Below are 24,570 nucleotides of genomic sequence, written 5' to 3' on the forward strand. Positions count from 1 at the left end.
GGTTTAAACGCTCTCTGTGAACACTCCTAGTGGACACTGGTAATTAGAGGCATACAATGTAGTATTATTAATACCTAAATTGGCCCACACTTTTTGAACTAATCTGTAGAGTGCAACAAGTACAGCAGTAGAAGTGTCCCCATCCTGGTCTGTGTGGTAGCACTGTAGCAGTTGTGCGGTGAATTGCGTGGGGATGAGGTTTTGTGACTTGCTCAACATGGCGTGAGCAAGAGCAAGAGGGCCCAGCATGCTGGGCAGGAACATTTTACCCAACTCAGAAAAGGTTGCTTAGGTTGTAGAAGAATAATCACTTTGTGCTTTAGACTCAAAAATAGTGAGTATGGTACCTGCTAACAGTAGGTGACTATTGGTGCTTAGCATGTAGGATTACTTTTTTACAAAAGCTGTTTTATAGCATTACATAGAGCAAAGCAGAGGATTGTATGTCCATTTCTATGTATGTAGAGTGAGAACGATGAGTTGACATCCTGGAGGCCTTCACGTAGACTTTTTCAGGATTCTTGCTCTTCATTTTGTAAGTGAAACTTAACTTTATTTTTCTGCAGTTTGTATTTATAGTTTTCCATTTATTGTTGTAACATCTTATTGCCCAGCATTCCCAGTACTGGATTACTTGACAGGACAGTCTGCAGTCTGGAGTGGCAAATTCTTGCTGAGAAGGAGGACAGGAGCATTTTTAAGTACATTAAATAACAGTGCAGAAAGGATATGCTGCCCATGAAGTTTTCATTCTCTATGAAAAGACTGAAGTTGTTTAGCTGTATCACACATATCAGTTACTTTCTTCCATGACAAATAGCTCATGCTTTGTATGTGAACTCTAATCTTGGAGCAAGGAAATCTGTGGTCAATAACTACTCTCATTTTGGAATATATTTGCACTATATTAAAGAGGTTTTCTCACAAAAACAAACTTTAAAATACTTAGACAGTTACAAAACTTCCCTTAAAATGTCATGTAGTGCTTTTGTGGCTGCCGCTATCATTGATGTTTGCTTGCAGTGCTGTATCTAAGCAGAAGCTTTCTCTTTCATTCCTCATTCCTTCCGGGATGCCACAATCCACAGCTTAACAGGTTTTGGCTCACCACCATGGAAATCAGTTATTTATGGTGACTTTTAGTACGTTGTGGTATTGCTTACTGAGTTGGTTCGGCTGTTCAACAGATGAATCTCTTGTTTGTTTGCTGTCTCGGTGGTGTTTTTAAAATATTATCATTGTAAAAGTATCCCCACTTCCTTTGACCTTCTCAGCCTGCAGTAGTTTGGATTAGTAGTTTGTTTTGTTTTTTTCTTATTTCATGTGAATTATTATTATTATTTTATTACACCTGTCAATGGTTCCTGCTGCTTTTAGGCAATCACAAGAAGCAATGCAAGATTATCTTCTGTTTAGAAATTTGCAAACAGATGGTATCTCCTAAAAGAAATCTGTTTTTAAAAGTTCCACCATTTTATGCTGGAAGTAAATATTACAAATGCTTAAGTTGTGAAAAGAGAGCGCCTTGGTGTGAATAATATTCTGCCTGTTGTGTCATGCCTTTCAGGAAATGTTATCAAAACTGTTTATGAAAATAATTGAATGAAACCTCATGACATGTCTATTGGTTTGGCATTATACCCGCTTTCTATGAAGTCGGGATATTGACTCACAAAGGCAGGCGGATTAAGCTTCAGCGGCTGGAACCAGTTACCAGTCCCATATGTTGTTTCCACGTCTTTCCAGGAAGTTGTTGGGGGAATGGCTGGTAATGTCGCACACGAAGCGTGGCGATGTTCTGCTGTCCTAGCTGCTGGTTTTGGGAAACCTTTGTTTGTTCAGCTCTACATGAATCCCTACCTGAACAGCACCAAAAGTGTTTTTTAATGTTTGGAAAGTGAACCACAGGATGCAGGGAGAAAATGTGTGAATATATCACAGTAGAGCCTTGCGTGTTGTGTAGTACTCATTGACTGGAAGGCAACTGCAGAGAGGGCTAAAAGTTTGGTTGTCCTGGTTTTAGTTTCTGTATTCGTGAGCACATGAGTGTATTGCTTGAAGGTGAGCTTTATTGCTCTGAAGTGATATGAGTATATCTCTCCAGAGGTTTTCTCCATTTCCATGAGTTATCTGTGTCTTTCAGTAATGCCTGTTTCTTGGTTCGGGACACCTAAATTCTCCAGGAACCTTCCTGGCAGAGGGCGGTTTCAGCTGACTGCTGTACCAGAAAGTTTGCTGTTTCCTCAGGTTTAACATCACCGAGGAAACCTGTACAAAATAAAAAGTTGTAAATGCTCAGTTCAACTATGCCCACAAGCTCCTGTAGCCAGGTACCTTGCTCCTGCTTGCCCGTACATCAGCGCTTCTGTATCACCTCAGGACAGTGATGCTGCTGAGTCACTCCAGCTTCTTCTGTCATCCCTCCTAACAAGTGGAGTTTTATCCACTAATTTGATTAGATGTGACAACTGGCTGTTGCTTGAAATACACTTCAAGTATGTAAATGTTTGCACTTAAAAGGATATTTTTAAAAATAGCACTTGCACAATTTTGCTTCTAAAAGAAGGCTTATAAACACTCAAGTCATCACGAGCCAGGGTGATTTTTGTTTGTGTGCTGTGTTGAACTGTTGTTTATGCTTATTAAATTTTATTTTAGCAACAGAATGTTTGCGTGTGTCACAATAATCTTTTGCAATATAAATCTTACCATTTTGCTGACACAGGAGGGTGAAAAAGACTACACAAGTCATTGCAAAATCCTGTGAGTAGCGTTAGGTTGCGTGTGTGAGCACTGTTGCTACTACAGAGAAAAGAACATGCGTTGAAGACAGAAGGGACTGATGGAGTAGCTCAAGACACTTACCATTTGTTAATTTTTAATGATGGCCTTTTTTCTATTAAGGAACATAATGCTACTGAACTTCTTCTGTCTCAATCAATTTTTGTGTTTTTTTTTTTTCATTAATCAACTGATGCATGTTTCTTCTATAGCTCTTTATTCTAATGAAATATGTGGATGATTTGGCAGACGACAATGGTCTCATCAGTAACGCATCAGAGAAAAATCCATTTAGCAGATTATATGTATATTTGTTTTGTTATATCAAGGAGACTGGTATATATTCTTGTAAACTGAAGCTATTTTTAAGATAAGTTGTAAATATGGAATTTCTGCTGCTACCAACCATACATTCTCCTTTCTTCATTTCTTCAGTCTATTTATGAAAAATCATTTACATGTACATTTTATATCCATTTTACATATTTTTATATATGGCATCATGATGTAGCTTGAGCTTGTTCTTTAAATGTTCTGTTGCAATCCAAGCAGCTTCCTTCTCTGTTTAGTCTCGCACTGTTTAGTCGCTCTGATGCATTGGCCCACAGCCACTTTCTAGTTGGTAGCTTTCTGTCGAGTGTGATAGGTGCTGGATGAGGCCACCTCTTTGTGGGTGACGGTCATTCAAGCAAGTAAGTTTGAATGTAAGCCAGCTAGGGACTGACAGAGAGATTTGGGTGTGCATTTGAGTTTGATTAGATTATCCTCAAAGTTCATGGGATTTCCCATTTTAGGGTCAAGCATCAGGCTTATAGGTCTGTGTTCTTGTCTTTTTGTTAAGTATAATACAACAAACTAGTATCATAGGGTCTGAGGATAGCCCTTTCCTCTAATGTGATCTTTAAAAAATGATCTGCTCATATTTTTGGATTTTTTCACTTACTATAATTGCTATTGTTGGCTGAGTTTCAGGATTAAGTCTGTGGATCTGTGAATATGACTTTGAGCATTTACACTTATCTTGAAATTTTCTCTAACCCTTAATGTAAAAGGAGAATTAAGAAGCTATAAATTAAGTAGAACCCTGGAGTATCTTGGCAATTAGAATGAACAAGATTTCAGCTGCTCTCTTTCATCTATTTCTCACAGTCTTGGACAGACAGGGTATTTTTAATTTACAACCTGTATTCAATTAGTCATAGAAGTTTTTTTTTCTGGAAGTTCTTGCTTATGCAGTTACAGAATAAAATTAAACTGTTTTTAGCTAACTTTTTATAGCTAACGTTTAGCTGTACTGTAAACAGGGTTTAGATGAGAGAACTACTGAATAAAGTAGCTGATAAGTGAGATGTCTTTAAATGTTGCTACTGTTATAAAAGTATCGTTATTTAACACACGTGTGTACTCAAAGAAATATTAAGCTATGTCTGTAAAAGAATATGATAATAAACAGGTAATTTTTTTAATTGTTTGGGGGGGAGAAATGTCCATTTTCCTTTTGATCTTTATTTTTCACCATGAGTATCAATATTCTGTGTTCTGCTTCTTAGAACTCAGACTGGGGGAAATGGTGGCTGCAGATCAGCACTGTGCTGCTGTGACAGCAGGTGCTCCACAGCATCTGATGTAGCTCAAGCTTTAGCATCAGGACTTATTCTGTCCTAAATATGCAAGGCAGCAGTGTATGCAACTCAGCTGCTTGTGCTGTGCGTCATGGGGTGACTTGTGTCTCTGCAGTGGTATCTTGTGCGCTGATTTTAGGTAGGGCTTTTATAGCTCACAAATTGTTGGCAGCACACTTAGGATATGACAGGAGCTTGGAATTAGATTCTCAGGATTGTCTGAACATCAGTGTCGCAGATGCTCCTTTTCTGCACTGTTTTGGTTTTTAATTCCAACAGGAGTTCTTGCCTTTGTTTTTAAACACGATCTTTCTTTTCACTAGTGCAAGAAGCTTTGATTCTGCACTGGTCCTGAGCAGTTCAGTTCTTGTGTCTACTTCAGGAAAAAAAAAAAAAAAGAAGTTGTAAGTTCATTTGCATTTGTAAGACCTGCAACGATTATACCAGCAGCCAGCTTCACAGCAATGAGAATGAGATGATCATGGGTTCAGACAAGGGCCTGCAAATCTCCAGGTGCTTCAGGCACACACTACCCAGCTGCGTGCAGTTGAGAACAGCTCCTGCATCAGTGAGGTGAGCAGCGAGGGCTGGGATCAAATCACTCGGCAGTATTCTCAAGGCCATGTTCTCGCAGAAGTCTGGAGACTCTCTGACACAGGACAAATGGGCGGTGATTGCTATTTTGCAAGGGAGATATTGTTAGCGATTGCACTCTGTGAGCTTCCAGCCGTAGGTTGTTATTACGAGTGAGCAGTTGCTTCAGTTTGGGAAGTTATTATGTGGGTGTGCCAGGACATTCAATGTGTGCATTATGGAAGAAATAGTGCTGGCAGCAGTAAAATTCCAATGTTGCTGTGGGTCATGTATAGGACATGCATCCTAATTCCATCGTTCCTTCCTTTGGAGTGAGCAGTAAAGAAATAAGACTTAACAATGATGCACGTGCTGGTGGGTTGCAGGGAATGTGTCACTCACGTTATATTGCTCATGGGGCAAGTCCCAGAGCGTGCCACTTGCACATTTAATAAGGTGAAACTTTTACAGAGGTAAAACAGATCTTTTCCCTGAGCCAATCTGGGGTGTTATAAAATGCCAGGAGTAATTCTGGGGACCTGACCCACACTTTGCTTCTTTTGAATCACACAGGTACACAAGTGCCACTGGAGAGCAGCAGGGAGGGGTTGTAGCATGGGCTGCCAAGCCTCAGGGTGGCTGTATGAGGTGTATTTGGTGTTTTGAAAGGATATTGCATGGACTGCTTGAATCTCAGTGATCTAAATACCTTTATTTTTATTTTTAAGTGTCCTGTTTTGCCTAATATTTACAAATCAGAGTAGAAAACATCTACATGAGGAAACTGGAAGAACTGGTGATTTTGGGTAGCTTGACACCAGCCTAATCCCCAGAGTGTATTGAGTGTTATACAGTTAGGGGAGTGCTTAGCAGCTTGCTTTAATGGCGTGCCTCACTATTGCTCTATGTTGCTCTTATGTGGTTAAACTTGGCTTGAGCATGAATGTTAAATAATTTATAAATAACTTATAAATTTGGTGGAGAGGATGCTGATTTGGGGATTGTGGGTTTCATTATGGCTATAAATCATACTTCACGGAACAAATACTTTTAACAGAAATAAATAACAAACACACTTAGTGAGAGTAATCTTAGCAAAAGTTTTGAAAGTCATTCAGAGTGGGGAATGTTGGCTCCCTCTACATAAATTAAAGGCTTGGGGGGGAGAAGGTATGCATGCATAGATATGTACATACCCACTTCACGGATCTTTCAAACACCTTTCTCAAGTGTTGCTGCTGAGCCTGGAAAATGTTTTTCTGTTGTTTGTTACTGCTACTGTTGTAAGCTGAAGCTTAACAGAGATGGGGGACTTGCGATCTCAGTGGAAAAGAAGAATCTTGAACTTGTAAATATTTTTGCACAGATGTCTTACTAAAAGCATGCGGACTTGTTTAGAGTCAGACTCAGTTAGGGCAGCGTGCTTCCAAAACTGTTGTGCAGGTCTGTGACGTATGAGTATCATGGAGAAATACCTACCTGTGCAGGTGATGCTGTTAAGGATGTGAAGCCACAATCAGGGAGGTGGGAGGACAGCATTGATGATTCTGGGTCTGAGTGTAGGGACAGTGCAGTTAATGTTGCTGAACTTATTACAGGCAGTGGTGATTATGGCAGATATATCACTCCTGCGGGTGACAAAGTCCAGAGAAGGCAACTTTCCAAGACCACCGTGGTTCATATTCTGCCAGGCTGTCCACTGCTGGGATGACCACAGAACTTATCAGAGATTGACACTGGAAAATCTCCTGTCAGAATGGGGAAATTTTGAAATGCCTGGGAAAGGACCAGCGATGTCTTCTTGAAACTCTATCAGGAATGTCCCTGAGGGCAGAAGATGATAAGAAAATACCCTGAAAGAGAAGAAGGGTGGTTGTCACAGCTTGCTCACGAGTCAAAGCAAACTGAGCCGTACCGCTCCACCGAGCACTACCTGTGTGGTAATTTCCCCCAGCCTATGTTGAAACCCAGCACACATGTGGCTTGTTCTGGACTTGGACGGTTGGATCTGGAAACTCAAACCATTGATTTTTGCTAGGTTTGCATTACATGTTAATGTGAGAAGTAGTCTCCCTGCAATCATGCAGCCCGACCAGACATTTACTAGATTGCTTACAAGGATTATTATAAATTTCCTGTGTAGATTTCTTTTTTTTCTTAATAAGGTATTGATTTCAATATATTTCTGTTCATACTTACAATTAATTGATTTATGGTGGTAGAAATTCTGTTTTGCTGCCAAAATCTGCTGGGTATTAACTGATTCAATTTTACTTTTTTCTGTTTTCTTTTTAACCAGTAGTTCATTTTCAAAAAATGAACTGGCTGCTCCAGAAGTGGGTTCCTTTGTTTGCCTGACATTTCAAATGGGGCGAGGAAGGGCAGCAGGGAAAAGCAAACGTGGGCATCCCAGAGGTGGTGTGCTCCAGCACAACATATGTTGTGCATCTCTTCCCAGCCCCACATGTTGTGTTGCTCTGAGCCCTGCCACCCCCAGCCCCCCCTGGGTATTAGGGTAAAATGGCTCCGTTCCATGCTTCTTCTGCCAAGGTTTTTCTCCTCTCTTGGCTAGAAGATTTAGGGCTATTTTAAATTAGCCATTCTCTTTTGTCTGGTGTAAGACATCCAGAACTTGATTGGAATCTCTCGTATCATATATGTAAATGTTTTGTATAATGCTCTTGACTGCTCTTTAATAAATAGGTGGATGTTTTAAAAGATATAAGCTGGTGTTTCTGGTCACTGAATATAGTCCATTTTAAATGTAACACATTACAGCATCAGAGATTTAACTTTATATAGTATTTTGTGCTTCTTAACCCTATCACGTCCTCTGACTTTCATTTTTCAGATAATTATTATTGAACAATTTTAGTTTTCATATGCCTGAATTTGGAATTGAGCAGTCTGGGAACTGTGGAGAGCAGCCATGCACTTTAAAGTTTACGTACATACTCCTACACTGCTCTTTTTTTTTTTTTTTTTTTTTTTTTTTAACAGATGCTTTAGGAACCATGAGCATGGTTACACAGTATATTAGTATCTCTCGACTGAGAGGCCAGAAATTAATCTTTCTGCAGGTTCACTGTGTGTTATGCCATCAGCCCACACCATGGCTTTGTATTAGAATGAACAAAAGGGGAAGTATTGTAAGAAACATTCTGAAGAGTTTATTTTCATGGGTTAGAAGAAAGTTTTAAGAATTGCATGTTTTATTTCACTGTTTATGAGCATTTTGGAGCCTGCATTATTGCCGGACATGGCACATTTCAGTTCTTTTGTTTCACTTTTGATGTGGGCCCTTGAGTGCAGCAAGTGTCAATCTGTGGAGTAAAATTCTTGCTGCTTTTTGGTGTGTTAAATGATCCCATGTTTAATAGGTATGTATTATAAAGAGATTCTGTGCAATAGATACGTGTTATCCTCTCAGCCTTAAGTAGACAAAAAGTGGTCATCTAGACTTGGGCTCTATTTAGAGTGTGTTTGGTTTGCAAAAGTTGTTCCTATTTGAGTAGATCTGAAATGCCTAACAAATTTAGCTATTATTACAATTATTATTACAATTTTAGCTATTATTAGGACAAAATTTTGTCCTAATAATAGCTAAATATCTCAAATGCCAGACTGTGCTCTCCCTGAAAGTCTAAAAAAATGTGGTGGAATGTGCAAATATGGAACAAACATAAAATAGTTGAAACATAGCCTGTAAAGGGGGAGAGAGGTAAAAGATGCAAGATATTGCCACTGGGCTGGCAATACCCTGCTGCATCTGGGACAGCCTGGCCAGTGCCATCCCTCTGCTCTCACTCATTGCACTGAACTCCCTTGGAGGAAAAGAGTCACGAGTAACAAAGTTAAAAACAAAACAAACAAACAAAAAAGCATACATTTCTCTTTTGGATGTTGTCCATTGGATGGTGAAACTGCTTTGTGGGAAGGGTGAGGAGGGTGGTACTTCTGGAGGGCAGTTGTTGGACAGCTGGGTGTTTCTTTGCAGTTCATATGTGAAAGCCTTCACTCAATGTAAACTTGATTTGCATTCTTTGGCAGTGTTAGTGTTAAATAATTTCTAAAACATTGCTTGACCATGTATTTAAGAATAGTGACACAAAACTCCTGGCAGAAATCAAGAATGTGGCACTATAAGTCTTTTGGTTTGTTCTGTTCTTTAGTGAGGAATTCTGTAAACTTTAAGAGGAGTGAAGAAAAAAAATGAACAACTTATGAAAAAAAAAAAAAAAGAAAAAAAAAGAAAAAAAAAAAACACGAAAGCAGCCTGTAAAGATTAATAATTGAAATTCTGAGGTCTTTGTGCTTTCCCTTCCTGGTTTTCAAGCAGCCTTTCTTGGAGGATTTTTTTTTGTCTTAGGAAAAGGAAAATACAGTTGTGTTCATTTCACAAGTTAGATTCTTTTTTTGTGTGTTATTAACAGGTTTGGCAAACATCGCAAAGATGACAAGAGTGAGAAAACGGGTAAAATAAAAGTGCAGGAAGCTCTTACTTCAGAAGAGGAGAGAATACGAATGAAGCAAGAACAGGAGAGGTAGACTTCAGTATTTGCTTAAACCTTGATAGAGAGAGTTTGTTTTTTAAACTAAATAACCAAAGTTCAATTTTCACTGATGAAATTTCCCAAATGTTGATATGTTTATATATTTTAAATAACAAGACAAAGCTGGATTTATTTTGGACACTAGTATCCACAGCTTTTTTGGCTGCAGTAAGCATCTTTTATAGACCAGAGCTCCTTTCCTTATTGAGGAGACTGGAGTAATAACATGAAATGTTTTCTCTATACATTCTATAACTGATTTTATTGACTTTTTCAGAAAACAAGTATTTATATAGAATGAAGTATGTTTTGTATTTTTCTTCAAAGTCTTGCATATCTAGTTTTTTCACTGATATATTTAGAAACAACCTAAAAATTATAATTTTCAGTGTAATTGTCACTGGGGTTCAGTCTATTTATGTGTCATGCAGTCTGTTTATGGAATTATATGTATATTAAACTGCTAATTGTAAAAATGAGTGGTGAGTACCTCTATTTTTCCTTGTCAGCTTCCTTTACCATTAAAACCTATTAAATGTATATGTCATATGCTCTTCTCAATATTTCCATTCTACTTTTCATCCTGTCTCTTGTAGCCCTAAGTTATTTGGGGCCTATCTCTTTTATCAATATAGCTAAAATCTTGGAAAGACTAGGTTGTAAATTAACTAGCATACAGGGGTGTGTGTGGAAACAAGGCCTCTGAATAGATAACTCTTCAGTAAGGAGACAAACTTTAAAGGGCTACATAGCTTGAATGTTGAATGGTAAATAGGTTCAGACACATTTAGCAGTGAAAGTTGAGATGATTTATCTAAAAATTATCATATAGCTTAGACATAAATTGTGGATTGAAGTAGGAACTACGGAGGGAAATTTTGTTGTCCTTGTACAGGAGGTGTGACTAGTTAGTCATAATGATTCCTTTGACCATCATCTGTATGCACCTTGGGCTTCTGTGGGTAAGAACAGAAGTTTGCAAATGATGGCTTCATCATTCTGACAATTTACTGGAATAGCAGAGCCATATCTCTTGTGTAGTCTCCTCAGTTCAATGTAAAATGGTTAGCTCTCAGTTGTTTTAAGGCTGAGCGATTTACATTACAGTTAAGGCAGGCTATACATTTATGAGTTACTGAAGATCAACAGTAACTTGTTAAACTGCAGAAACTTTATCATATGAGACCATCTGTTTGGATTACATTATGGGATTTTTTTTTCTCTTTAACAGATATACTAGGATAAATCTATGTAAAAAGTTATTCATGTCTTTCTCCATCCATTCTGACAGTAGAGGGTGGCTGGATCACAGTGTTTGATTGGTTTTTACTTGACAGATTATTTTTTATTTTCTCTCTTTTAACAAAAGCGAAACAGGATCACTAAATCTGTTCCTGTTTTTCAGAGTAATCTGCTTTCAGATTAATGGTAAAGGGAAATAGTGGAAATGAGGGAAATAAGTTAATTTGGATATAAGCGTGATTGTGCAGTCAACTTTCCTTTAAGCATGGGCAGACCATCCAATCTGGGGACAAACTTTTACTGGGGATGCAGAGACACTGAAAGCTTCCATAGCTCCAGCCAGCTCAGGGTTGCAGAAAGCATAGCCACATGTGCACAGTGCTGATGATCCCTGGCTTAATGGGCTCTGCTGAACCCAAGGTTGCCCAGCACTTACGAGTTTGTTAGCAACTACAGGTCCCCAGGTAATCAGCCATGTACATTTTTGCAAGAAGGAAGACTGGGCGTTGAGTTAGTAATGTTTTTTCTCTCTTCATTCTCTCTCTTCTTTCTCTGTCTCTCTGTCTCTCTCAGTAAGAATGGTGAGAGTATAAACTGTCCATGTGATGATATGAGAGAGGTTGCAATAGTCACGCTGGGTACCAAGGTAGAATTATGAAATTATTTGTATAGCCCCTTGTGCATGGAGCAAATTCCTAATCCCTGTCCATCAAGTTATGCTAACCATTTTGACTCTTTCCTGGAATCTCACTCCTTGTGTGCCGTAAAACAATTTTATGTCTTCACTGAAACTGCAGAAAATGCATGTGCCAGAACTTCATAACAGCTTGATGTTATCATAACACGGGTCCTCTTCCTCCCGTTATTCTCTTTCCCTAACTGTGTATTTGCTTTCCTTTGTGTTATGTCTATAAGAGAATGCAAGTTCTTTGGGGTAGTGGCATGTACAACTAATAAAAGATAATAAAATAGCAACCAAATGTGTGAGGTGCTTCCTTATGTTTCTGAAAAATTCAGATGTCGATTTGATCCATTGAGACTTTAAATCTTTGTGCAGTTAGATTGCAGAGAGTTTTCTTTTGATCCTGTAAAATAATGCTGTTAGATACATGCTATTAATGAAGAGTACTCTTGCAAATTAACTGAACAATCCCTCAAAGTGCTTGTGAGGAGACAGAGTGAAATATTACTGTGTTAACAAGTGTTGGTTCATAATGGCTGCTATTCTAACTTTGTTTTCTGTGGGTTTTTCCCCCTCAATGTTTTTAGCGGTACAATTCACTTGCTCTATTTTACTTGGTATTTGATGCTATATACCTCTGTAATGATGCAATACTTTGGGGAAATAGGCTGGATTTAATGAATTTACTATGTATGAAAGGCTTGGAAGAAAAATCCTTAGGGGGTCAGAGAACAAGTGAATGGTCCATTAAAAAATCAATCATGCCCACAATTTTATAAAATTATTATGCTTTGACTTGATAATTTTAAGAGTATTGTGCTTACAATAGATTTTCTTTAATCTTAAAAATAGTACTCATATTGACTATAAGCAAGTAAGTAAATTAATGTTCTTCAATTTACCATTATTAAAATAGTAAAATTGCCTTGAATAAATATATTATTAGCAATAATTTCATATTAAGGAGGATATCTCTTCTGCTGTATATGGTACGAGTTTACTGACAATCTTAACAAAGGAGTTTTGAACAAGAAAATAAACTATCTAGTCACAAATACAGGCAGCTTTCAATGAAATAAAATATTGGACCAATTAGGCATGCCATCTGATGAGACCACCCACTAGTCTTACCAAAAGTGCTCTAAGATGCTTGCTACTTGTAAATTCTTAGAAGTTCAGACTAATGGTTCTTTCAAGGGCATAGGACATTGTCTACTTGTATCACTATTCTTATATCACACTGGTTTACTCCAGAAAAAGAAGTTTACTTGTATTATCCTTGAATGTCTGTGAAGCACTTCTGAAAATCCAGTTGGTTTCTGGTGTGTTGGGAAAGTTGTTTCTTTCCACCAATGGACACCAATCAAAACTGTAAGACAAAACTAAGCAATAGATTTTCTGAACTTGGCTTTGCATCTCCTAAAAAAGACTGTACTGCAGAGTCTTGAGGAATTTGAGTAAGGCATGAATTGAACTACCTCTATTCTTGTGCCCAATCACAGCCATTTTATGTATATGTTAACTTGGAGCCCCTCTTTGCCATCCTGTTTTCCAGTCCATCAATGGACCACTAGAACTGGATACCACTGAGGTCCTACATTGGCTGGGGTAGACTGGGAAAACAGACCTGGGTGCTTCTTAGTCTTTTTATATATAGTAAGTGGTCTGCTGATTCCAGAATTTCCTGATGAACCTGTAATTGGCCCATCTTCCTCAGAGTAATGCCTTGAATTGTGCAGATTGGAGATGTATGGGATATCTTGAGCTTTCAGAGATGCTTCAATCTGCTTACAGTCTCACACGAGCATTGCTATGTAGGGTAGACTTAAAATCAGATTCTGAAACTTTTGTCAATGGCCATCATGCATTAGAGTTACAACCCACTTGTTTTCATATGGATGGTCACCTTCTGCTGTCCTACTGGACCTAAGCCTTGGGAAGCCCACAGACCTTTTCACTTTAGATACAAACTCTATACATCTGGTCTCTGAGGGCCTCCCAGGTGAGGGTTTTCTCACCATGCAGCCAATGTGTCCATGGGGTATCCTGCAGTCTGATTGTCCTGAAATGTTTTCTGACTCTTTCAAGACACTGTATACCCTTTTTCTTAGGAGATGTGAAGGCAGAAATGTTCAGAAAACTCACTGCTTAGATTTGTCTGCTGGTTTTGGTTGGTGGCTTGTGCTGAAGGGAGACATTTCCCTAACAGCAGGTTCTGATACCTCCCTCCTTCACCCTTGGATTTTTCCTTACATTTTATTCCCCTGCAGCTCCGGGTTCAGTGCATAAGAAAATAAATCTTTAGCAAAATCAAAGCCCTTTGCCTGTGTTCTGCCCATCCTCAGCTCAGGCACCTTCTGTTCACGACACCTGCATGGCCCAGCCAGGTGTGCTTGGCTTGTCTGAAGCCTTGGACTCCCTCTAGCAAAACAAACACTCCCCAACCTAAACAACTTTCCTCTTTGTGCCCAGGCCGTGTATAACGGAAGAACAAAATAAATATACTTCGTGAAGTTTTCAACAAGTTCAGCTGTATTTAGCACATTTCACTGCTAGATAATACTTAAAAAGATGAAAGCTGCAATTCTAATGTAATCTCATGATTCAGAGTATGTGATCCCAGCTATGGGTGAATACTGCTTATGCTTCAATCCTCCTCTAGAGCCACTGCTTCCTCAGGAAAAAAAAAAACAAAAACACCAGTCTACAGGATATTTTCTCCATTTTGCTAATACACTGAGTAAAGAGCTTTACTCGTGTTCTGCAAATCTATCTGTTACCATACAGATATGTTAATCTTAGCTTTGTATTCTTCCTCAGCTTCCACAGAAATGAATGCAAAATCAGGTGCTTAAACACCTGTATGGTGAGGATCAGTAGTGAGGCGATAAGGAGAAACCTTTCGGAAAAGAATTATTTAGCTGTATCACTGGAAGTGCTATGGCAGAGTAGTCAGGTGCCTCTGGAGCCAGGGAGCCAGCAGGGTGTGCCTTTCTCTGCTCTGAGAAAGAAGCCATACATTGCCAGTCTTGGCTGGACTTGGAGAAAGATAAACACACAGCAAAGCAGTGCTACGCTTCATGCATACATGTGTATGTGTAATTGTCATCTGCAAAATAAACATCTTTCCTTTCTAGTTTTCCCACGTTACGTTATGGAAAATCTAACCTTTTGTTCCTGTGGGCTATAAAGGGAATTACATCAATCTGCTGTTATTTGTATCCTTGCCTGTGCACATGGCATCACTGTCGTGGCAGTGTCGCCTGTGGGCTGCAGAGCCAGGAGGGGGAGCTCCCAACGAGGCTTTGTGAGGGGCTGTCCAGGCTGGGGCTGCCCTGGGCTGGGGAAGCAGCAGCAGGCTGGGGCTCTGCGATGATGCTCGTGGCTCACCAGGGTTGGGATGGCAGAGTCTTAATGCCTTGCTATCAACCATGGCAAACTTTTAGAATGGGAATTGGGGGGAGTTTTAGCGATTAGAGGTAGGACGTGGTGCTCTTACAGCTTCAAGGGAGTATGGCCAAAAAAAAAAAAAAAAAAGGGAGAAATGGCTGAGGATCTTTGTCGTGCAGAGATCCTGTCTGGGAGAGGTGGGTCAGGCATTTGTCTCTGTATTGGCTGTTTTGCTGTTACTTTTGTAGAACGATCAATGGGCTGACAATGTTTTTTGGTGCTAACATAAACGAGCACAATTTTGGTGGGTGTTTTTCACGTAATGATTTTTCCTAAACTTAGAGTGAAGCATTCTGTATGTTCATTAGTAACTAAAATAACACCAATATCTTTTTGTGAATGTTCCGGTCATTCCATAAATTGTTTCCTAAGGGTATAAGAGTCTTTATCTCCAACATATAATAAACTTCTCTTCATCTTTCTCTAGTGCCATTAAAGCCACAAGCCTTTTGTTGTAAAAGTATACTAATGAATAGAAATGTTACAACAAGAACAGAAGTCTTGTGTTTTCCCTTCATCATGCATCATCCATTTTAATTAGACGAAAGGGTGGTGAGTACTGTGACAAGAGTCTGGAATTAAAATCATTAATTGATGTCAAGCTGACGAGAGACTGCTAACATGAATTTACTGACAGCAGGAAAGAAATTAACCTTATTACTTTATTTAGTACATTGGGACTATTTATTATATTTTCGTATGCAAGTTCAGTGAGTTCCATTTATGATTATAGAGAAAGACAAATAATTAATAAACACTACATAAAGTTTTATTACCTCCTATCAATGAAGTTTACATGAAAACCACATCGATAACTTAAAAAAAAACAAAAAAACACACAACAAACCGCCACGTCCCTTTAATCGACATAACTCATCAAAGCAATTACAGCAATATTTTTTATATTTTAAATGAGTATAATATACTGTGCTGTGCTCTCTAGCCAAGTACAATTACAAAAGTGATCTGATTTAAAACTACGCCTTAGTTTCTCAATGTCAGTGTTGCAAAAAATGAAACATATTTTCTCCAGCAGTGACGTTGATTGGAATAACTGTCTGTTTTGATCATCATTGGAAGGTCACCCTAACAAAGATGTGTTTTAATGTTAAGCATCTTTATCCTTTAGATGAAAGATATAATAGTGTCTTACAGAATGACAGCAGCATCCTATGGATAATTTGTGACCCAAAGGTCATAATAAAAGAATAGAGGGGAGGTCATCCTGTAGTAAAGGCCATCTGGAACTGTTAAAGTATCAGATGGAGTAGGGGGCTGAACAGCAGGACACTCTTGGTGTCTTTCCAGATTTCCCAGAGAGACCATAATATTTTTATTGGAAAATCCCAACTTTTTCCCCTTAAGCAAAATATTTTCATGAAGCCGTTTCATCTTACTTTTAGGAAAAGAGACAACATACTGTGATATGAAGAGAATTTTTGCTTCATATATAACCTAAGTGCTATCTGTCTTTAAAATAATGCAAAGATTCAACTTTAGTTTCTTTGCTTCTGTATTTTGATGCCATTTTACAGCTTTCATGAGAAATATTAACTCTAAATGCATAATTATTGCAAACATTCAGAATATAAATATTTTCTAAAGTGACTTGCATAAAATCCTTTCTGATAAAACTTCTACCCCCTTCCTGGCTCATAGGAGAGCAGAGGAAAAAAAATAATTCCTCTGTGAATCAGAAAATCAAAGCAACATGTTTCTCATTCTCACTTATTTTGAGATGGGGTTTGTTTGTGAAGCGATATTCCAGTTTCACTGAGACTTGCAGCATTGTTTTTGGCATTTGTTTTTTACATAAAGGATGAGGGTGCAGAATGTGAAAAACAAATCAACAGCAGTATTTTTTGTAAAACACAGAAGTGAAGCATGAGAACATTAAGCTTTGGAAAAATATTTCAGAGCAGTTCCACTTCATAAAAGCACAGACTTCCAGAGATATGTAAATTGAAGCTTTTGTGAAATAATAGTTGCCGAGATGTTTTTTAAACAAAGCTCCTTACATTCTCTAAGTACATTTTGTAAGTATACAGGTTGAGATTATAAGATATCACACTAAAAATGTATTTTCATTGTTATTCTTCTGCAGAGATTCAAGACATTGTACTGAGCAAGGTCCGGCCAAGTCCTTTGCCATAAATCTAAAAATATAATTTATTTGGTCTTTATAATCTGATTTATCAATTTGGTTAAGGTGTCTTGCAGATCATACAAGTTCAGCACTCTGTTACTTCTAAGTAAAGGCCACTAGTTTGTAGTATTCAATTTTTGAATGCCAAGAATTTTAGGTAGGGCAACAGTCTGTCCTCTGTTGACTAATAAACCATGCTGTTAGTGGTAGAGTTTGTGTAGCAAATACTTATTTAAGAATGAAAGAAATTGTAGCATAATTACTGACTTATTGAATGTGGCTGTGTGTATTGTTGCTGAGTTGAACATAACTGAAAACCCTTTAGATTTTCCAGACTCAACTACAGGAGTCAAGTAGCTTACTATAGTAACCTATAGGAGGTTAGTGACCTATAGTACAGTGACTATTATAGGTTATTACAGTAAGCTACTGCACTAAAACCTCTCTTTGTTCTAATTTTTTGATACAGCAGCAATTATCTGACTAATTACAAAGATACCTAATGACACATTCACAACAGGCAGACAGGTCTGTCTCACCTTTTATTTTGCAACCAGTTACTTACAAAACCTTACAATACAAACCTCTTAATGGGTTATAAGAAACCTAGTTCAGTGTCTGGCCATGCTGTAGATATATGCTGTCACACAGTACTGCGAACCATCAGGATTTTTAGAAGTGAATTCTGAGAGGTGTCAATGGGTGCCAACTTTCGATCCTAAGCAAAAAATACTGACATAAAAGCTATATTCTCCATTTGTGATCCCTTCCCTTCCCTTCCCTTCCCTTCCCTTCCCTTCCCTTCCCTTCCCTTCCCTTCCCTTCCCTTCCCTTCCCTTCCCTTCCCTTCCCTTCCCTTCCCTTCCCTTCCCTTCCCTTCCCTTCCCTTCCCTTCCCTTCCCTTCCCTTCCCTTCCCTTCCCTTCCCTTCCCTTCCCTTCCCTTCCCTTCCCTTCCCTTCCCTTCCCTTCCCTTCCCTTCCCTTCCCTTCCCTTCCCTTCCCTTCCCTTCCCTTCCCTTCCCTTCCCTTCCCTTCCCTTCCCCACATAATCCTTTGTTTTTTTGTAAGGGTTTTCATTGTAATCTTTTGTCACTTCGCACTGTTTCATTTTCCAACTTCAGGATTAGGCTACTTCATACATAGCACTCTAGAAACAGAATAATGGAACTGAAATTGAGCTAGTGGCAGTATTTCATACCCACTTATGTTATTGGGCTGACTGAAGGATGGTGATGCTGGAGAGGGTCACCTCAATGGACTGATGACAGCATTGTAACTGGGCCTCCAGTTACTGCCTGTAGCATCTGTGAATGACTGATTTGATATGTGGTATGATATATGGTAGCAGTTGATATATGATATGTCTTTGTCATTAGCTTCTTGCACATACAAGAACAGCTGCTCCTTACATATCTAACTACAGCATTCAGGTGTTAGTGCTGCTTGCTGTCTTTGTTCTCCAGTTGAAAAAATATTGTTGGGAAAGAAATTACCCAGCAAAACCTCTCTGAGAGAGAAAACCAGCAGTCTTAAGTGAGTAGGGTTTAAAGCAGGAGCTTTTCCAAGTTATGTTTTAGCTATAGTTGAATCTCATGATCTGTTTCGGTACTGCTTCAGTCCAGCAAAAGGGCTAATAGGAGGTTAGAGCTGCATTAATCTAATGACCAGGGATCTGTCTCATAGGTGTAAATATCAGCTAATCTGGCTGGTTTTATAAAGCAGAAGAAAAAAATCCATTTTCCTCACAGAGAGCAATGATGTTCTTTGATGCACCCTGGTTCCCAGCAGGAATTGGACTATTGCTCCAGTTGCCCATTTGGGGGATCTCCACTGCTGGGGCTGCTGACCCTAGGATCAGACATGAAAATTAGACAAAAAAAAATAATAAAAAAATAATAAAAAAAATCAGTCCTTGTAGTGTTTGTTTTGGGGATGTGAGGACCTGCTATCCTGCCTATGTACCTGATAAATTTGGCTTTGGTTGGAACATATTCTTAAAGACACCACAGCACACAGCAGGTATACCCTCTACCTCCAGACCCCCAAATGCTGCAGACTATTAACTGGATAAAGCAGTCTAAAAGTGCCATTGAAATGCAAGTAACATAGTAATTTACAGATTTATTTATTTATTTGTTTATTTATTTATTTATTTTTCAAAATAGCAGGGATTTTCACTGATTTACTCCAAGATCCAAGAAAGCAGGATTGAGATACTCTGCTAAGGGAAAATGTATCTTCACGTTGGAAAAACTTTGGTGACTCAAGAAGGTCAGAGATTAAAAAAAAAAAAAAAGGTAGAGGTTAGAGAAAACAATTATGGTGTCTCCTTTAGTTTCATCAGCGTCACTTGGTCTCAAATTTCTGTTTGCACTTTATCTACTTATAATATTTATCTTCTGCTTTTTTTTCATTTCTTCACATCTTCATTTTTACTTTATTACCTTCTCTATCAGCATTCTTTATGACTCCTTACAAAAATGAGCATGCTGTTCTCTTCTGAATATACATGTAGTAGGGCACTTATATAATCACTTTTTTTTTTTTTTTTAACTACATCCCTCCTCAGTTGTAGCTCATTAAAGGTTTTTGAAATTCTCATGGATCTCTTCTGCATGTGGGATTTAAAGAGGGGGAACTGCAGGGAGACCTAGGCACTATCACATTTTCTAATTGGCAAATATGCTGTGGTTGTTGGAGGAGGAAAAAAATAAGACTGTATGATTGTGTGGGTGTATTTCTTTAATTTCAAGGTGGTGGACACCGTTTTTGTTATTTTGTTTGTTATTCATAAAAATTTAGTCCCTGTTACATTTGTCTGTTCTTGTAGAAATATTACATGGGAAATACATGCGTATAAAATTTCTGTGAAAGTGTAGCATTATATATCTAGAGGAGAGGGCGTGTCACTTTTCCAAGGTTGGATCTCCATTGTATGTCATTCCTGCAAGATGTTTGTTTCATCCTTTTTTTTTAATGCTTTTTTTTTTTTTTTTAATGACATAGTCTTGATAGCTTCCCTTAGTTAGAAGGTTCCCCTGCCCACAATATCTAGGCTCAGTCATTATTGCTGGAGTTTAAATACCTAATACTTGCATTACAGATGGAAGACATTGTAATTTTCCTCCTTATGTATTAGGAGACTGCTATTATGTCCCCACTGTCTTTTTTCTTTTCCACAGCAGCTTGACATTGCTAACCTGTGTATATCTGTCATCCAGTACAATTTCCAGATCCATTCCTGAAAAAGCAGCTCACAGTTTTTTTCCTACTTCTAATTGATATGCTTAATTATTCTATGTAAATTACCTTCTACTTGTTATTATTGAAGTTAATTCTATTTTTGAAGTCCACTCTGTCCTTCAGGAGCATTTGAAATTTTAATCCTTTCCTCTATTGTTCATTTTGTTCATCTGGGCTTTGTGCAGATTCAATAGCATCCTAATTAATAATGAAAACCCTGAGCAAACTCAGGGAGGGATCCATGTAGAAAATGCCTCAATCCGTCCTCCTGGTGTGACTGTGAATTTCTGAAACCTACACTTTAGACACTTTGTAGGAACTGCCCAGTTCAACCTATTGCATCCATCCTGTTGCCGTTTTTTCTTAGCCTTAGATCTACTGTTTTTCCTCTATTCAGAAGGCCTTTTACTGTGTTATAGAAGGAAATCAGATTGCCTTGACTACATCTGTTCTTGATATGGTGGCTACTGCTTGCCCTGTTATCTTCTCAGTGGTTACTGATAGTTGGATTCAAAGTTTCTCAGGGGACTGAAGTTAAACTGACGAGTTAATAATTCTCTTGCTCCTCCAAAGGGATGTTGACTTCCTCTAGTCTCTCAATACTTTGGCTGTCCTCAACAGCTTCTCATGATTACTGGAAAAGGTCTGAGGCAATCTGAGACAGTGATGTGTGCAGGATGTACAAATAGCTTAACTAGCTTAACCAGTTTCTAGCTACTCCTTTTGATGTTAGACTTGAGATATTTTTTGTTATTGGTGGCAATATCAATAGCACTGGCCACTTGCTTGCAATCAACCATTTTAGTGAAGATAGATGAAAAGAAAAAAACAACAAATTAAGCCTTAGGTTTCCTCAGCATCATCTGTCAATATCGTTCCCTTACTACTGAGCAGGGAAGCAACCTTTTCTTTGCTCTTCCTTTTACTGCTAATGCAATTACACAATGATTTATTGTTATCTTCAAAGCTCCCTGCTACTTTTACCTCACATTATGCCTTGGCCTTTCTGATTTTGTCCCTGTATTCTTGGGCTTATCTGACCACATTTTGTGTATGTTTCTTCAAGTGCTTAAAGTCAAAGTAGTCATATTTTAGGCAACTGGCTACATATGCATGCACACATCAAATTGTTCTTTTTTTATTTATTAACTTCAAAAGGTTGCTTTCCAATTTAAAAATACTTAGCAGTACCTTATTTATTTATTTTTTAACGTTCTTAAGTTTTGAATGAAATGGCAAGGGGCACACAAGGAAGAAAAGGTGTCTCTGTTTGCAGCTTGTTGCTGCTCATGATTACCCATTGCCCACAGTGATCCTTTAGAATGATTTCCCCAGGAAACGAGGCAGCTTTGCTAAGTTATAATGGTTATAGCTATGATAACTGACTAGCTCTAATCACAATAAAAAAAGCTAAGTGTAATATGCAGGTTCAGAAGGAAATCACAATAATGTCCATAATCAAGGTACCCTTGTTAGAAGAGCAGTTGTCAGAAAATTTCTCTTTGGATCCAAAGGCCAGAGAAAAATACAGAAGGGGACAAACTCCTATATTGGCTTGACTGCCAAAATTTAGGGAAACGGCCATTAAAGCACTGAAGGCAGTCAAAGGGAGGGTGAGGAGGAGCAGTGAGACCTGGCTTATTGCTGGTGTGCTATACCCACAAGGTATTTTTCACTAGCAGGGGAGGAGGGGACATGACTGACAAGGTCTGGCTACTGACCAGTGCACCTCCAGACCTTTTTATTAGAAACGATATCTGGCAAAAACTAGACCAAATGTTGTCATCCCATCCGACTAACTTAGGCAAGCTGACTGGCGTTATAAATGTCTCGTTGTTTTTCCTCTGATCTTAATCCATCATATAGAGGAATGCCAGTCTGGTGGCAGAACTGAGAACTGGCAGTGTTGGATGGCTTGTCATTTAGCTTCTGTCCTTACACAATGCTGTTTCTATCCTTAATAAACATTGTCAGCCACCTCACATATGTGGATTGCAAGTGTTCAATACCGATTTTGTAAATCAGCAAGCCTCGGTGGAAAAGACTAGGTTGTGGATAATCACTTGGGCAATCACTGAGTCCTGGCAACAGCAGGATGATTAATTGAATTGACCAAGCAATTGCACACCAGAAACAGCAGCCAACTTCGTTTCTGCTCTTGTGGGAGGACATTGCTGCCATTGCAACAGCAACTGTAATGTGTTAGCCATGAATATCCTTCCCATACTGTATTAATCAATTAAGATGATAGTCAATTTTTAAAGGATCTAAATTACTAGTATGAAAAAATCCTCCAAAGCGGTCTTGGTGCTTCCAAGGGACTGGGCATATATTTATTATTTCACTCCTAATGCTACTTGAAATTAAGGTTGATTTATTTTGCTAACTTTGCTTGTTCACTTTTTCTCACAAGAGCTCTGCAGGTATCACAGTCTGGAGTTCTCTATTGATGGAAAAAGTTAAAATTTGGCTCCCACATAGCTGGTGTGAATGTTTGGCTGGGTGTGAGATTTGACTAGCCAATTAATTTGGTATCTGCATGTGAGTTACCAGGCTAAATGACCTTTGTGGCTGAGGGAGGTGCACTTGGCACATCCATTAGAAGCCAGGCCCCATGGGCCGTGGCCTGGTGTGTGAATCTAGACCAGCCCTACTGTCAGACCAAAACACATGCTGACACCTAAATTTGGGTGTCTAAAATGGCAGTTTCCCTCATCTGACAGCTGAATCCCACTCACAGAGTTCTGAAAAAGGGAACAAGGTGTCTGCTCTTTTCTGAAGACAGGAGAGCAAAAGCTTTTCCTTTACATTTGTGACCACTGTTTCCCATGCATAGGAATTGCTCTACAATGGGTATGTCTATCATTACTGGATTAGCTTGCAATGAAAAGCTCGTCAAACAATTATAGGAAGTTCTGCAGCTAACAATATTGTCATTTGAAGCAGTTATCATTAGCTTTTGAATTGAATGCCACACAAATGCGTGAGGATAGTTTATACTTTACTGAACATTATAATTTGAGTCTCAAAAGCACGACAGTACGTTGTTGACATTTTCAATATTAACACTTCAGCGAGAAGGGTTTAGAAACTTCTTGGGGTAGCTTTTGTATTTTTGAAAGTTTAGTTCCATTTAAACACTGCAAAATTGATTAGCAGTTTTTGCAAAATTCTTTCAAGATGAAAAGACTTATATAAATGCTAAGCATTATTATCATGGTTAAGCCCATACAGAATCTGTAGGAAGGCCATAAATCCTCAAAATTAGCTGATCTGAAATTTCAGACATATGCGTTTTTATTGTGTCGTGTCATAAAGCAACACTGTTCAGTGAAGACAAGTTAATACGAATATCCACATTGTGAGACTGAAGCACTCTGGTCAAATGCTTCTCCAGATACTGCATTTCAATAGCAAGAGCACTGCTGATTAGGGCTGAAGTACACAGCAAATTCCAGGTTCTTGTCTGCACTACAGTGTGTTCACATAATCATTTTAATCTTTCCCACAGTAGTCTGCACTGACATTTTCCGTATGCGCACTTAATTCAGTATATACTAATGGAAGAGTTAAGCCACACCATGTGTACACACATACATATGCACTCTATATAAAAATAATGTAGTATTAAGTTCAAGTTACTTATATAAAAATATATTTGGATTTTAAAACTATTACAAGTGAAAAAGGGATAGAGCAATATTTAGCTGCTAGGTACTGTTCTTTTCAAGAGTATGTCTACATATTTTTCTTTGGTCATTTGTTTCTTCTGAGTTTGGAGACATAATGTTTAATACTAATATTAAATATAACATATCCTGAAGAAGACAGAAACAAATCAGTATTTTAAATAATATTTAAAAATAAATAATCAGAATACCTATGTTTTTGTCATGTCAAGGGAATAGGACTAGTACAGTGGTTTAGACTTGACACACAGAAAATTAATTAAGAGATAAAAATCACATTTTGGGCATCAGTATAGTTGGAAGTCTTGTAAGTCTCATTTTTTGGTCTGATTTTGTAAATGTTGCTTACTGTAACTGCTTACTGAGTACTTTGGTTATAATTAACAGGAAGATGTATAATGCATTTGGGCTCTGATTTTTAATACTGTGTATGTGTATTAACACATTTTATTAGCAATTGTAGAAAATGTTCTAAAAAAATTCCTGGTGGATATGAACATAATTATTTGCAAAACACTTCAACAATCAGTTCTCTCCCACTTGAATAGGAGTAAGTATTCTTCATTGAACCATGCATGGGAAAATCTTA

At 38.2% G+C, this 24,570-nt stretch overlaps 1 protein-coding gene across 9 annotated transcripts in view; it reads left to right on the top strand.

The window, feature by feature from the left end:
• Nucleotides 1–24,570, top strand: part of PARD3 (par-3 family cell polarity regulator) — a 447,831-nt gene that overhangs the window by 318,439 nt on the left and 104,822 nt on the right. For 5 of the 9 annotated variants that reach the window (XM_082753473.1, XM_082753468.1, XM_082753467.1 and 2 more), the window contains one exon: nt 9,410–9,520. The exons of 3 other annotated variants lie outside the window; for them this stretch is intronic. In XM_082753473.1, coding sequence (XP_082609599.1) covers nt 9,410–9,520 — 111 coding nt within the window. Of the gene's footprint in view, nt 1–9,409; nt 9,521–11,344; nt 11,418–24,570 lie in introns of all 9 variants that reach the window. One more of the 9 variants, XM_082753474.1, reaches the window with a different exon arrangement.

This window comes from Aythya marila (genome assembly GCF_965140915.1).
Source record: "Aythya marila genome assembly, chromosome: 2".
Taxonomy (NCBI): Eukaryota; Metazoa; Chordata; class Aves; order Anseriformes; family Anatidae; genus Aythya; species Aythya marila.